The following is a 15,942-nucleotide window of genomic DNA, read 5'->3' on the forward strand; positions in this document are numbered from 1 at the left end:
GGGATCTTCAGCTCTCACTGGATCGGTTCGCAGCCGAGTGTGAAGCGACCGGAATGAGAATCAGCGCCTCCAAGTCCGAGTCCATGGTTCTCGCCCGGAAAAGGGTGGAATGCCATCTCCGGGTTGGGGAGGAGACCCTGCCCCAAGTGGAGGAGTTCAAGTACCTAGGAGTCTTGTTCACGAGTGAGGGAAGAGTGGATCGTGAGATCGACAGGCGGATTGGTGTGGCGTCTTCAGTAATGCGGACGTTGTACCGATCCGTTGTGGTGAAGAAGGAGCTGAGCCGGAAGGCAAAGCTCTCAATTTACCGGTCGATCTATGTTCCCATCCTCACCTATGGGTCATGACCGAAAGGATAAGATCACGGGTACAAGTGGCCGAAATTAGTTTCCTCCGCCGTGTGGCAGGGCTCTCCCTTAGAGATAAAGTGAGAAGCTCTGCCATCCGGAGGGAACTCAAAGTAAAGCCGCTGATCCTTCACATCGAGAGGAGCCAGATGAGGTTTTTCGGGCATCTGTCAGGATGCCACCCGAACGCCTCCCTAGGGAGGTGTTTAGGGCACGTCCAACCGGTAGGAGGCCACGGGGAAGACCCAGGACACGTTGGGAAGACTATGTCTCCCGGCTGGCCTGGGAACGCCTCGGGATCCCCCGGGAAGAGCTAGACGAAGTGGCTTGGGAGAGGGAAGTCTGGGTTTCCCTGCTTAGGCTGTTGCCCCCGCGACCCGACCTCAGATAAGCGGAAGAAGATGGATGGATGGATTTCTACACATAGAAGTAATCATCAACTTAAAGTGCCCTCTTTGGGGATTGTAAGAGAGATCCATCTGAATTTATTAACTTAATTCTAAACATTTCTTCACAAAAAAAGAAAAATTTAGCATCAATATTTATGGAACATGACCACAAAAAATCTAGCTGTCAACACTGAATATTGCATTTTTGCATTTCTTTTCAAAGTTTATGAACTTACATTCATATTTTGTTATATAGTATTATTCAATAAATATATATTTTTTTTAATTTTGCCGTTTTTTAGAATATTTTTGAAAAATATCACGTAACCCTTGGCATTCCTTCAAGTACCCCCATTTGAGAACCATTGGTCTAGAGGAACCGTTCCTTAAAAAGAGCCGTTCTAAAGACTGGCTCGTTAGATTGTTTTGGAAGTAACTTGTTTTTAGTAAAGGAAGAAATCACAAGTAGCAGTAAAGAGATTTCAATCAGAATAAATCAAACCTGTATATACACAATTCAAACCTATATATACACACAATTGGTCGGGATGATTCTTAAACAATATTTTAATGTCTTATATTGCCATTGTAAACATTTCATTGAGTGGTGCCATATCCCATATGCTATCCCATATGCATTGACATGCATTTATTTTCTAAATAAATAAATGAAAACTACAGAAAAAAACAAGTACAGAAAAATATTAAAAATACATAAAAAATAATGTCTGAGAGGATAAAAACACGTGAATGCAAATTATATGATACTCTTCCTGGTACTTTACAAAATTCCAGTGATTTTTAAAAATCAAAATGGTTCCCAATCGATTTTTAAAGGAGCTGTTCAAAAGACGACTCATCTGCGAAGGCCACATATCTAGTGGTCTGACAAACATCTGAGACTAAAAAAAATTGTAATGGGAAAGGGGGTGGAGGCTCAAAATTAAATTCTGCTTAGGGCCCCTGATCCCGATTCAAGTATGCCGAGTTGACATGATTCCATGTCGTTTCAAATTAGTTACAGTAAAAGGATGCTTCCAGTGTACAAACCGGCCATTGCTGGTGCAGTATAAACCTCTAAATGCTATCTAAAAATGGTCTTGCATTCAGGACAATACAGTATGCAAGTGATATATTTATATTTTCAGTGCAAGTAGGGTTACAATAACAAACAAGGAAAAGAAAACAAAACAAGGAAAACCTGTAGATGTAATTATTGACGTTTTATTTAGTTTCTTTATAAATACAGTTTCATATACACATTGTCTATCTCCCAAACGGAAGACAACAAAAAGGCATCAAGGTATATTATTGTGATATTTAAAAAGTCCATCACCCCCACTACAACATTTTCAAGGGCCTTGCCTCAGAAAAGAAGCGAGACAAAAGAATGGCAATCTAATCTCGGTTCAAAAGTGTTCCCATTTTGCTGACATGATTTACAGTAAATCAATCAGGGAAAGGATAAGGCAATTCAATAACACCACCAAGCAAATCAACTGAACAAAGCACGTCTTAAGATCCCATTGACATTCATTACTCTCACACCAGCTTCAGTGACGAAAAAATTAGAAGTATTTAAGTATTATAAACCAATTAATATCAAACATTGTGTTCATATTTGTAGCACCAAATAACACAAAAACTCTTCAAAATGACTGATGTCATCACAAAAAGCTATACACTTAAGCCTCCAGCCAAACTATCCATCCTTCCATTTTCTACCGCTTATTCCCTTTGGGGTCACGAGGGGCGCTGGTGCCTATCTCCAAACTATCTACCATCTGTTCCTAATACTGATGCAACACCTCTAAACACAAAACAACAACCAGCGTTGTGTTTTAACTACCAAATGCTCACAAAACCGATTCTCACGATACTCAACAAATACTATGACATGTGAGTGTTCTTTTGCTGTTGATCTATTCTAAGGAAATATATCAGTGTTGCAGCGGCATCAGTGTGACCCGAATTATACAACAAATAGTGTTTTTTTCTATTGTATGCACTTAAAATGGTCCTAAGAGAACACTAGCATAAGCGTTCTATTAATTTAAATTTGCAAACCCTAAATTCAATATATTCAAGTATAATAGATTTAAAAACTTAAATATTCCATAGTATAAAAACATAATTGTGGCCTATAAGATGTCACTATCCCTAAACTGCAGACAGACTATCAGAAGCACAACAATCAAGCCTTTTAACTGGGTTATTTTCCTTGGAATGAAGACATAATTTTGGTACATAAGTTCAACCCTACGTCCGTTTTCAATGCAGCACGGTCAATCCTCCCAGGTTTGCATTACCTTGCTGCATAGTTATTTGCTGTATAACACACTTACAAACTACTTATTGAAGTGACCAATTTACACAATCTCATCAGTGAGAGTGAAGAAAAGTCCTCGCTCGCCAACCGCCATCCTTGTACCGTCACCCAGTCTACTTGCCACAAGTACACACACAGGAATGTTGCGCGCACAAAAACCTTTCAAACACCCAGTAAACAAAAATGATGTGTGTAATGTACTCTGGTCAACATTAGTAGTTGTGTGTGGAATTTTAAGACACAACACAGAATTTCAACATAAAGCTGAATTACAAACAAAGACACAATCAATAAACATATGTGGAGTCTAAGGCAGTTTAACCAAACTGTATGTGCGTCGTTCCTGACCACAAAGTCATGTGACGAGATTACCAACCTGGGTGACTCAGAACATTGACACTCAGGCCACGAAATTAGGTACAATCAGATGCGATTCCTTCAAGATAAAAGTAGTTTTAAGAGCTGTGAAAAGAGTGGCAAATGTCTATCTTTTTATTTCGCAATCTCAGAAAAATTAGCGGGAAACGCAAAATTTGCTGTTTTCTTAAAAGACTGAAATAAAAAAATGAAATAGCTTCTCATTAAGCTACCAGTTAGTTTGACTGTGATTTCAGTTTAAACATATTGCCACTTATTTCAATGTTAAAATTAAAATATCAATTGTTTTAATATATTTGTAGGCTCACGATGAGATGCGTGTTTGAAGCAAAAGGCTGGTCACAATTATTATTATAGGTCAGATATTAATATCACATTGTGTAATCGACTGCAGCTTCACGCCAAAAGTGCTTGAGTTCAACAAATGTAACAGTAGTTATTCATCAATTTGTTCTTTTGCTATCAATAATGGTAAAGCATTCTTGTTTTTCTCGAGTTGCACTTACAAACCCTGTTTCCATACAAGTTGGGAAATTGTGTTAGATGTAAATATAAATGGAATACAATGATTTGCAAATAATTTTCAACCCATACTCAGTTGAATGTGCTACAAAGACAACATATTTGATGTTCAAACAGATAAACATTTTTTTTTTGCAAATAATCATTAACTTTAGAATTTGATGCCAGCAACACGTGACAAAGAAGTTGGGGAAGGTGGCAATAAATACTGATAAAGTTGAGTAATGCTCATCAAACTCTTATTTGGAACATCCCACAGGTGTGCAGGCTAATTGGGAACAGTTGGGTGCCATGATTGGGTGTAAAAACAGCTTCCCAGAAAATGCTCAGTCTTTCACAAGAAAGGATGGGGCGAGGTACACTCCTTTGTCCACAACTGCGTGAGCAAATAGTCAAACAGTTTAAGAACAACGTTTGTCAAAGTGCAATTGCAAGAAATTTAGGGATTTCAACATCTACGGTCCATAATATCATCAAAAGGTTCAGAGAATCTGGAGAAATCAGTCCACGTAAGCGGCATAGCCGGAAACCAACATTGAGTGACCGTGACCTTCGATCCCTTAGACGGCACTGTATCAAAAACCGACATCAATCTCTAAAAGATATCACCGCATGGGCTCAGGAACACTTCAGAAAACCACTGTCACTAAATACAGTTCGTCACTATATCTGTAAGTGCAAGTTAAAGCTCTACTATGCAAAGCGAAAGTCATTCTCAACAACATCCAGAAACGCCGCCAGCTTCTCTGGGCCCGAGATCATCTAAGATGGACTGATGCAAAATGGAAAAGTGTTCTGTGGTCTGACGAGTCCACATTTCAAATAGTTTTTGGAAATATTCGACATCGTGTCATCCGGACCAAAGGGGAAGCGAACAATACTGACTGTTATTGACGCAAAGTTCAAAAGCCAGCATCTGTGATGGTATGGGGGTGCATTAGTGCCCAATGCATGGGTAACTTACACATCTGTGAAGGCACCATAAATGCTGAAAGGTACATACCGGTTTTGGAACAACAAATACTGCCATATAAGCGCCGTCTTTTTCATGGACACCCCTGCTTATTTCAGCAAGACAATGCCAAGCCACATTCAGCACGTGTTACAACAGCGTGGCTTCGTAATAAAACAGTGTGGGTACTTTCCTGGCCATTCTGCAGTCCAGACCTGTTTCCCATCGAAAATGTGTGGCGCATTATTAAGCGTAAAATACGACATCGGAGAACGATTCAAGCTCTAAATAAAACAAGAATGGGAAAGAATTCCACTTTCAAAGCTTCAACAATTAGTTTCCTCAGTTCCCAAGCGTTAATTGAGTGTTGTTAAAAGAAAAACTGATGTAACAGTGGTGAAATGCCCTTTCCCAACTACTTTGGCACGTGTTGCAGCCTTAAAATCTAAGTTAATTATTATTTACAAAAAAATATATAAGTTTATGAGTTTGAACATCAAATATCTTGTCTTTGTAGTGCATTCAATTGAATATGGGCTGAAAAGGATTTGCAAATCATTGTATTCCGTTTACATTTACATCTAACACAATTTCCCAACTCATATGGAAACAGGGTTTGTATTTCTAAAATCTAAATTTAAATGTAGCACTTGAGCATCTAATAGACCTTTAATTATTGCAAATCGCTGAAGTAAATCCGTGCTAAAAAATAATCTGATTAAACGGCCAAGGCCCTATAGTCTTACTGTTTTGAGTTTTTTTCTGAAGTGAGGGAAACATTAGAAAGAGCTCCTACCTCTTTGCTATCGAGAACAACAACCAGTCATGTTTTGCAGTTAACAAATATATTGCCGTTTGAAATGAAGATCTCCATCGGGCGTAATGAAAAAATTGCCTTGAAAAGCAGACAAAATGTGCAAGAGTTAAAGCTATGGCATCAGAAACCTGTTAGTTTTTCTTCCTATGAATTACAGTGAGGAAAAAAAAAAAAAAAAAAAGAGCATGAGAAGCCGGGACAGAACCAGCCTCTTCTGAGGTAGCGAGATGTTAGCCTGTGGAATTACTTGACTTTATGAGCCCATTTGAGGTCATCTGCTCTGGGCTTCTCTCCTGTGATGCCCTGGATGAGATCCTCCACGGTCCTCCAGAAGCCCACTTTCTCCAGTGGGTAGTTAAGCCAACCTGCAAGAGGTGGTCTCAGTGACAAAGGTCTTACAGCATCAGCAACGAGGCTCTACGAAGACTAACCTGTGGTGATGCAGAAATATGTCTCATGTGGGGATACGTGATGGATGCGGTGGTGCTTGCGGGGAAGGATAATGTGGAGGTCCTGAAGGAACACCACCCAGCCAGGCAGGCCAAAATATGTGTGGGACCACTTGTGAATCTGGTTGGTGAGGGTCACAAAGATGGCGAGTGCAAACAGGTAGCAATACCACGGGTAGATGTGGTACATCTCCGCTGCAGGGAAAGGAAGACAAAACACGGTCGGTATTACCTGTAGGAAGATACAAACCTGAGGCCTGTGCTACTACGCAAGTTTATCCATAGTCTCTTCTTTATTATCCAGATTCACTAATCCAAACATTCAAGATGTGGCATAAAAAGTTACTATGAATCTTTTTATATTTTTTTAATTCTCCTTATACCAGGAGTCTTTTACTCAATCTACTTTGGGGCTGCTGAGGGTAGAGTTTGGAGGGCTGCAGAAAGAATTAATTTCAGGATCACGTTTAGACCACGCAAGTACATTTGTTAACTACTTCTACCAGCAGCTTTAGTGAACCTAAGTAATTATAAAATGTAAACATTTTATATTTACATACTGTGGAGTTCCCCAAGAGATGGTCACAGACTATTCCGCTTGCTGAAGGGGAGTAGTTCTTTGTGTTAGCCAATGTGATTGTTGCGCTGTCATTTTTGTGTTAGTACAGTTATTGTGGTTGGTATACTATGTTTGAATATTGTCATAATATATCTAACTATTAGCCACCCAAGGTGCGTGGGCCAACTTATATTTTAAGATTAATTTATAAATTAATCAGTGAAAAATGTAGAACAGGGATTCCCTAACTGTGGTACATATACCCTAGTCAGTCATGTATAAAGAGAGTATGGCCAACTAAACAACAGGTTCCATGAATGTTAACAAGGACATGTGCAGCTGTGCCCGGATGAATGCAATTGCTGTCGTTTTGACGTTAGTTTTTTGACTAAACAACCCAAAATATGTCTACATATAGTTTCAAACATACTCCGGCTCTGTCTACTCTGCCCATTTGTATTTGTATTTGAATTTCTTTCCAACGGTTACCCAATTGCATTATTCTGGTTTTACGGAGATTCAAAGATAGTACTTTCTGTCAAACCGTCTTTTAAATTTATTAATTTCTTCTGTTATTATTTATATTAGCTTATGTATGTTTTCTCCTGAAAAAAACGCAGATGTTGTGTGTTTACCTCGAACAAGACGCTGTAATCGGCAGTGATGGGAAAGCTACTTGAAAAATGTACTAGGCTAAGCCACAAGTAACTCTCGATTAAATGTAGCTAAGCTACAGGGGAAGCTATCCCGGAGAATTGTAGCAAGCTACACACAACAAGCCACACGGCAAAAGTAGCTTGCTACATTCAACGGCATCTATATCCATGGTCCCAATTGTCAGGGGGTGGAGCAGCCCAATGCTGCACAACAGGGAATTTCTACTAATCGAAAAACTAACGAGTAAGCACCTAAAACACATAGCATTAGCTCAAAGTTGGTAGCAGTCATGGCGCCCTGTAGTCACGCGTGTGCATTTTGACAAATCATAAAGGAGATTGCCTGAAACCGAGTTGGCCATACTCTCTCTATATACGACTCTGTCTCTAGTGGTACACGGGCTCCATCGAGTGGTACGCCAAAAATTAAATAGTCAAACAGTGTTACTGTTTAAACTGTGTATTGTTGCAGTGGCTACAAATATTAAATATACTTGATAAATAAAACCTCAGCTTTGCTTTTAAATGAATATTTAGGCCTACCATGCTACTGTATTTCAATGTTGGTCATACTGATGGTACTTGGAGAGCTAAGTGTTTTCTGAGGTGGTATTTGGTGAAAAAAGTTTGCGAACCACTGATGTAGAGCGTTGCAGTATATCACCATTTCACAGTATCATAATAATGTATTGTATTGCTCTGGAACAATCTACCACCTGACCTTTGTAACTGCAACTATCTGCCCACCTTCAAATGTAAACTCAAAACATACCTGTTCCGGTCTGCCTACTCCATCTTACTCACCAAATACCCTTGCCCTATTCTTATTGTGTTGTGTTGTGTTGTTTATTTATATGCCTTGGTTTTATTGTATTTTATTCCGTTGTAAAGCGACTATGAGTTTCCTGAAAGGCGCTATGAAATTAAATTCAGTATTATCATTATTGATGTGAGACAAGTATTGTGATACCATAATAAATTGTATCCAGTCACGTGACTTTTAAACGTAAGTGAACAAAGTAGTGGACGACCACACCAACATGGTTGCTGTGCAGCAAAGAGAGTACAAATTTAGTATAAGGGGCTTAGATTTTACCATTAAAAGCAGATTCAAGCAAAAAACAAACAAACTATCCGTTATCGAAAAAAGATTTGCATTCCAAGACATGTCAAACAATCTGGTGTTCTTGACGTCATACTACACAGCAAAAGAGATGAAAACTTGGAAAACCACGGCTGTCTACAACTTATTTGTGTGGGACTGGGTCAAGAAAAGTGATATTAAGATTCTCCCAGACAAATCATGAATCACATTTGCTCGGGTAAGGTTGCATTTAAGTTAAAGTTAAGTTAAAGTACCAATGATTGTCACACACACACGCTAGGTGTGGTGAAATGTATCATCTGCATTTGACCCATCCCCTTGATCACCCCCTGGGAAGTGAGGGGAGCAGTGGGGAGCAGTGGGCAGCAGCGGTGCCGCGCCTGGCAATCTGTTAGGGTGATTTAAGCCCCAATTCCAACCGTTGATGTTGAGCGCCAAGCAGGGAGGCAATGGGTCCCATTTTTAGTCTTTGGTATGACTCGGCCGGGATTTAAACTCACAACCTACCGATCTCAGGGCAGACACTCTAACCACTAGGCCACTGAGTAGGTATTTCATGATTTAACTTCGCATCTACAGCCATGTTTGCTGCCTTATTGTTGCACGTGCTGTTTACAAGTACTTGTTTTTTTTCCCAGTCTTCATTGAAGTATAACTATAGATGTCAACGTTGTGCATATGCTGTAAACTTCCTTTATGATTGCTGCCTTTGGTGAAAGCTTAACTCGTTTAGGTTTTGCTCACATTTACTTTCTTTTATTTACGCGTGCCAAGTTGGTGCATTACAAAACACTCGTAGCAAAAATGCTTTTTAAAAAACTCCAAAACAAGAAAAAATAAATACATGGGTTGTACCTGTATAGCGCTTTTCTACCTTCAAGGTACTCAAAGCGCTTTGACACTATTTCCACATTTACCCGTTCACACACACATTCACACACTGATGGAGGGAGATGCCATGCAAGGCGCTAACCAGCACCCATCAGGAGCAAAGGTGAAGCGTCTTGCTCAGGACACAGGTTGGTAGAAGCTGGGGATTTATATTTATATATACATATAAATATATTTATATAAATACAAATATCAAAATAATACTTAAATTGGAAATACTAAATGTTCAAAGTATCTCAAACAAAGATTTTAAAAAGTGATCACTGCAAACGAGCGCATTCTTGACATATTTCGCCCTTCTGGATTATCTTTTTGAGGAACTCTGAAGAAATGTTCATTCTTTTCGTGATTTCAACGGTTCAAACAACCTAAAACAACGCAAGCATAGGGCATTTTTCTTCAGGAAAGGACAAATGCCCCCCAGAAGGCAATGGCAGCAGAGCACTTTGAGCCTAACATATTTGATGAGCCAGACGTGACGTCATGTAAATACAACCTATTGATTGGTCGGAAATGACAATTAAATTGAAATTAAACCTCATATTTGTTGATGCATAACTCACCAGGTGATAGTGTGTAAAAGTTGAAGGCCATGTTGGCGAGCGGGACGATGGTTAACATGCAGTTGTCACCATTGGTCTCAATGAAGTCGTGGCGGGTGATTGCTGTGGGGTCAATGTGGTGCTCTCTAAAGGGTCGTATAAAAGCCTGCAGTAGAATAAGAGGAAACACAGGGTGTAAATGCAGGTGGTGGAAATACACCACACAAAAAACAGTTGATAGCAGTTGGGACTACCTTCCCAAAGATGGGGAGATCTACTGATCCCCATGTGTCCGCCCCCCAGTGAACTAGGCCTGATGTAAAGTCTGCAGTGAGGATCCCTGCAGCTACACATAGGTTCGAAGAAGTGCAGAGTAGGAAAATTAAATATTGACACAAGATGCAAACACAATTTTTTCAATTAGTACCCTGACCAGTACATACCGATACCCAGAAGAATGTACCACACATGTCCCAGGTGGAAATTGGCAAGGAGGTGAATGAAATTGAAGGCCATGAGAGAGAAGCAAAGGATGACACTTATCCACTCTTGGCACCTTTTGCCTGCAAAAAAACAAGGTTTTGTGAGAGCGTGTCTCTAGGCAACAGTGGCTCAAGCTCACATCATCACATTCAAATCACCATTCAAAGGTTAACAATTATCATGTCGAATATTCACTTGCAACATGCACACCATAGTGAAATATTCCTCACTGCTCCGACTGGTGAACAGCTAACGTCGAAAAACCTGTCTGCTGTGCTACCCAATGGTTTAAAGCAGTGTTTTACAACCACTGTGCCGCGGCATACAGTCCAGTGTGCCGTGGGAGATTAAGCAATTTCACCTAATTGGGTTAAAACATTTTTTTGAAAACCAGTAATTATAATCCACAAATGTGCCCTTGTTGAGTGTCTGTGCTGTCTAGAGCTCGGCAGAATAACTGTGTAATACCATATCAATAGGGGGCAGCAGGTAGCTAATTGCTTTGTAGACGTCGGGAACATGGTTTGTGGTGATCACAATATGCGGGAGGCAGCCTGTAGGTAAAAAGGTATCTAAAACTTAAAACAAAAATGAACAAAAAGGCGAGTACAGCTAAGAAAAGGCATTGAAGCAAAATGAAACTAAAACTCAACTGGCTGCAAAGTAAACAAAAATAGAATGCTGGACCACAGCAAAGACTTACAGTGTGTGGAGCATCCACAAAGTACATCCGTACATGACATGACAATCAGCAATGTCCCCACAAAGAAGGATTGCGTCCGCACAACTTAAATAGTCTTGATTGCGAAAACAAAGCAGATGTGGGGAATAGCGTTCAAGAAAAAGCCACCAAAATAGGAGCGCAAGACAAGTACTAAAACAATACACACAGGAAAACAACAAAAATCTCCAAATAAGTAATGGCGTGATGTGACATGTGACAGTACACCTACTATGAGACAAGAGCTACAGTGATGCATGGTTGGTTATGGTTTGAATTCATATCCAACAATTGCGAGAAAGACTTTTTATTGTCAATATTGGCTACTGAGTTTCATGTTTTTATGTTTTTTGCTGGTGGTGTGCCTCAGAATTTTGTAAATGAAAAAAATGTGCCCTGATTCAGAAATGGTTGGAAAACACTGGCTTAAAGAATGTCTACACCAAACCTGCTGGATTGATATCAACATAAAGTGGGTTTGAAAGCTGGGTGTGAGCCCCCACTTAATGAAATGAATAACGATCCCATGACTAAGAATAGCTATCATCTACTAAGTTACAATGAGTTTTTTTAGTTGAGCCATGCTGCCTGGGACACGCATGAGTGTGTATTTGCCAGGAAAACTAAGTTGTGCGTTATGATCCCAACAATATTCACCTTCTATAGTTATTGCATGCTTGCAAGCACAACAACGCCTCAAATACACATTGTTTCTCCCTCACGTGATTCCCATTGTGCAACGAGTACTTATTCCCGAAAGGTCGACGTATGTTCAGGTTTAAATGGAAGTCGTTAACTTAGTGTTGGCAAGTTGTCATCTTCGTATTTAAGTATTTTCACGGCACGAGACATATTTTGTACCCGGCGAACAAACCAATCGTCGGTGCGAAGACGCGACATCGCTACTCACCTGGCGAATATAAATTGGCCAATTCTTGAGCGCCAGCGTGTTGTGGACCCCATCTCGCCGGACCCCGACCCGGTCCCTGCTGCTCGGGGTTTTGTAATTTGTCTCTACACTCGATATCGTCCACCATTCTCGCCATTTCTCCACTTTGGGCCCAACCCATTCGGCCTCAGCTGCTAGCCAAGAGCCAACGGAAACGTCAACTTCTCAGCCCACAGTTGGCGTAACATTCTGTACCAATCAGGTGCGAGACGCCGCGGACGGCAGCCAATTATCACGCTCAAAGGTGTAGGCGTCTGACCAATGGCGTTGCGAGAGGGGAGACAGCACTTCCTGACCCCACCCAGTCTTGCTGTGCCCTCCCGCCTCTGTTACCCCAACATGGTGGTGCTCTGCTCGATGTACAGCAGATGGCGCCGTGGAGTTGCTATTACATATCGTGATTTTTGCGTCACCTTTCACCTTTCACTGTTGGTGCTAGGCCGCTAGGAGGCCCAAGTTAAGTGGACACGTTTACATTGAGGAAAATTGTGAAAGAGTACGTTTTTGATTGATTGGTTGAAACTTTTATTAGTAGATTGCACAGTACAATACATATTCCGTACAATTGACCACTAAATGGTAACACCCGAATACATTTTTCAACTTGTTTAAAGGCCTACTGAAACTCACTACTACCCACCATGCAGTCTGATAGTTTATATATCCATCCATCCATTCATTTTCTACCGCTTATTCCCTTTTGGGGTCGCGGGGGGCGCTGGCGCCTATCTCAGCTACAATCGGGCGGAAGGCGGTGTACACCCTAAACAAGTCGCCACCTCATCGTAGGGCCAACACAGATGGACAGACAACATTCACACTCACATTCACACACTAGGGCCAATTTTAGTGTTGCCAATCAACCTATCCCCAAGTGCATGTCTCTGGAAGTGGGAAGAAGCCGGAGTACCCAAAGGGAACCCACGCATTCACGGGGAAAACATGCAAACTCCACACAGAAAGATGCCAAGCCTGGGATTGAACCCAGTACTGCAGGACCTTTGTATTGTGAGGCAGACGCACTAACCCCTCTGCCACCGTGAATTAACATTGCAACACATGCCAATACAGCCTTTTTAGTTTACTAAATTGCAATTTTAAACTTCCCCGGAGGTTTTTCTTGAAAACGTCGCATAATGATGACGTGTACGCGTGACGTCACAGGCTGTTATGAATATGAGCGCTGGCCACACACACACAGCTTAAAGTCGTCTGCTTTAACGGCATTATTACACAGTATTTTGGAGATGTGTGTTGCTGGATCTTTTGCGATTTGTTCAATTAATATTGGAGAAGTCAAAGTAGAAAGACGGAGTTGGGAAGCTTTAGCCTTTAGCCACACAAACACACGGTGATTATTTGTTTAAAATTCACGGAGGTAAAACTTTCCTATGGATCAGAGCGGACATGGATCCCGATACATGTCAACCAGCAGGTTTCGGTGTGAAAAATGTGGTTAAAAAGTCGCCACTTACCGGATATCAGCTGAGCTTCTGCCTCCCGTACAGCTGCCGTCGATTTCCCTGAGACACTGCACGTCAACACCCGGCCGTGGACGTACACTTCCCACTATCAGGTACTGTTGATCTCACTAAAACACTAGCAACACAATATAGAAAGATAAGGGATTTCCCAGAATTATCCTAGTAAATGTCTCTAAAAACATATGAATCCATCTCAATGCTACGCGATTGCAATCGCGTTTTTTTTCTTTTTTCTAATCCGTCGCTATCAATATCCTCAAACACAAATGTTTCATCTTCGCTCAAATTAATGGGGAAATTGTCGTTTTCTCGGTCGGAATAGCTGTTTTTGTTGGAGGCTCCCATTAAAATCAATGTGAATATATGAGGAGCGATCACACGGGTCTGCGACTTCCGGTAGAGGCAGGGCTTTTCTCCAGTTGCGAACTTTATCGTGGATGTTCTCTACTAAATAATTTCAGTTAAAAAAATATGGCAATATCGCGAAATGATCAAGTATGACACATAGAATGGACCTGCTATCCCCGTTTGAATAAGAAAATCTCATTTCAGTAGGCCTTTATGTCGGGGTCCACGTTAATCAATTCATGGTAGTTATTAATAGCTCCTAACTTGAGGAAATTATATATTTTACTGGTGTTCTGCAGTACTATTGTCAGCTAGCTATAGTACAGCTAACTCCCTTAATTGTCATAATTTCTCAATGGTAAATGGTTTATACTTGTATAACACTTTTCTACCTTCAAGGTACTCAACGGACTTTGACACTATTTCTACAATCACCCATTCACACACACATTCGCACACTGATGGCGGGAGCTGCCATGCAAGGCGCTAACAACGAGCCATCAAGAGCAAGGGTGAAGTGTCTTGCTCAAGGACACAACGGACGTGACTAGGTTGGTAGAAGCTGGGGATCGAACCAGGAACCCTCAGGTTGCTGGCACGCCCACTTTCCCAACCTCACCACGCCGTCCCATTTATCAGGTGGATGCATGAGAATGATTATTTTGGAAAACTAGCAGTTCATTCGCAGGAAAGCGACAGCAGAGAGCAACTGATACTGCAATAGTAACTTGGTTGGCGAAGATACTATAGGCCAGGGGCGCTCACACTTTTTCTGCAGGTGAGCTACTTTTCAATTGACCAAGTCGAGAAGATCTATCTCATTCCTATTTATAATTTATATTTATTTATTTATGAAAGAGACATTTTTGTTAACAAGTTAATGGTGTTTAATGATAATACAAGCATGTTTAACACACATAGATTCCTTTCTTTCATGAAGACAAGAATATAAGTTGGTGTATTTGATTCTGATGACTTGCATTGATTGGAATTAGACAGTGGTGCTGATAACGTACGCATTTTCAAATGGAGGAAAAAAAAAGTCCTCCTTTCTGTCCAATACCACATGAAAGTGGTTGGATTTGGCATCTCATTTGTCCAACTTGCATCGTTTTTAAACACTTTGTTATGAGAGTAGCATATGTGTGTGGCCCTTGTCTGGCAGCAGGTGAGTGACGTCAGTGAGTGTGCGGGTGGGCAAGCAAGTGAGAAAGCGGTCACTGAGGGCGGGGGAGAAATACATTGGCATCAAACTCCGTAGCTTGCTAGCTTGTGCACGCTAGCTTTCTGAGACTCTTATTTTGTTAGCAAAGGCAGGATGAAACAGGTCTTTTATGGTGAAGACAGGAACTGTGCAGTCGGTCTTTAGAGTTTTGACAGTAGGTACGGAGTCTCTAGAAATAAAATGTGTTTCTCTGCGTCCGCCCTGTTAGTGATTTTTTTCTTAAATATGAGCTCGCAGCAGCCAGCGTCATCTCACAAGATCCTCGGGTGCCGAGAATGTCAAACAACTGACGAAAGTGAAGTCTTGGTATGATTGATGATGGCTCATTTTTATGTATATTTTTTAATGCCTGGCTTGAGATCGACTGACACACCCTCCGAGATCGACCAGTCGATCGCGATCGACGTAATGCCCACCCCTGCTATAGGCCTACAGGCGAAGCAAGTCATTAAGTATTGTATATACTACATGATAATAAGTGATAGTTGTTGGGAACATACCTATATCATCATTGTTACTATCCATCCATCCATTTTCTACCGCTTGTCCCGTTTGGGGTCGCGGGGGTGCTGGAGCCAATCTCAGCTGCATTCGGGCGGAAGGCGGAGTACACCCTGGACAAGTCGCCACCTGACCGCAGGGTCAACACAGATACACAGACAACATTCACACTCACATTCACACACTAGGGCCAATTTAGTTTTGCTACTTAATCGATTCAAGAAAATGCTAACCCCTGATTTCCACATGATGCGGAGCTGCAGAGAAACCTCGCTGCCACGGAACGGCACCGCCA

At 41.1% G+C, this 15,942-nt stretch overlaps 1 protein-coding gene across 1 annotated transcript; it reads right to left on the reverse strand.

Annotated features, from left to right (window-relative positions):
• Positions 1–1,940: 1,940 nt before the first annotated feature.
• peds1 (plasmanylethanolamine desaturase 1) lies at positions 1,941–12,263 on the reverse strand. Its single transcript, XM_061904014.1, has 6 exons — positions 12,051–12,263; positions 10,380–10,499; positions 10,191–10,282; positions 9,958–10,102; positions 6,166–6,378; positions 1,941–6,099 (listed from the first exon to the last, which is right to left on the reverse strand). The coding sequence occupies exons 1-6, from the start codon at positions 12,208–12,210 to the stop codon at positions 5,978–5,980; spliced, it is 852 nt and encodes a 283-aa protein (XP_061759998.1). The 5' UTR covers positions 12,211–12,263; the 3' UTR covers positions 1,941–5,977.
• Positions 12,264–15,942: the final 3,679 nt, after the last annotated feature.

The sequence above is a fragment of the Nerophis ophidion genome, linkage group LG06 (genome assembly GCF_033978795.1).
Source record: "Nerophis ophidion isolate RoL-2023_Sa linkage group LG06, RoL_Noph_v1.0, whole genome shotgun sequence".
Lineage (NCBI taxonomy): Eukaryota > Metazoa > Chordata > Actinopteri > Syngnathiformes > Syngnathidae > Nerophis > Nerophis ophidion.

Bases quoted from the DNA above. Each gene is read 5' to 3' on its own strand.
- peds1 (XM_061904014.1), bottom strand. From the start codon at position 12,210: ATGGGTTGGGCCCAAAGTGGAGAAATGGCGAGAATGGTGGACGATATC. The intron at 10,500-12,050 runs GTGAGTAGCGAT...GTTTTTTTGCAG, and splicing joins GGCCAATTTATATTCGCCAG to GCAAAAGGTGCCAAGAGTGG. The intron at 10,103-10,190 runs GTAGTCCCAACT...ATTCTACTGCAG, and splicing joins ATCTCCCCATCTTTGGGAAG to GCTTTTATACGACCCTTTAG.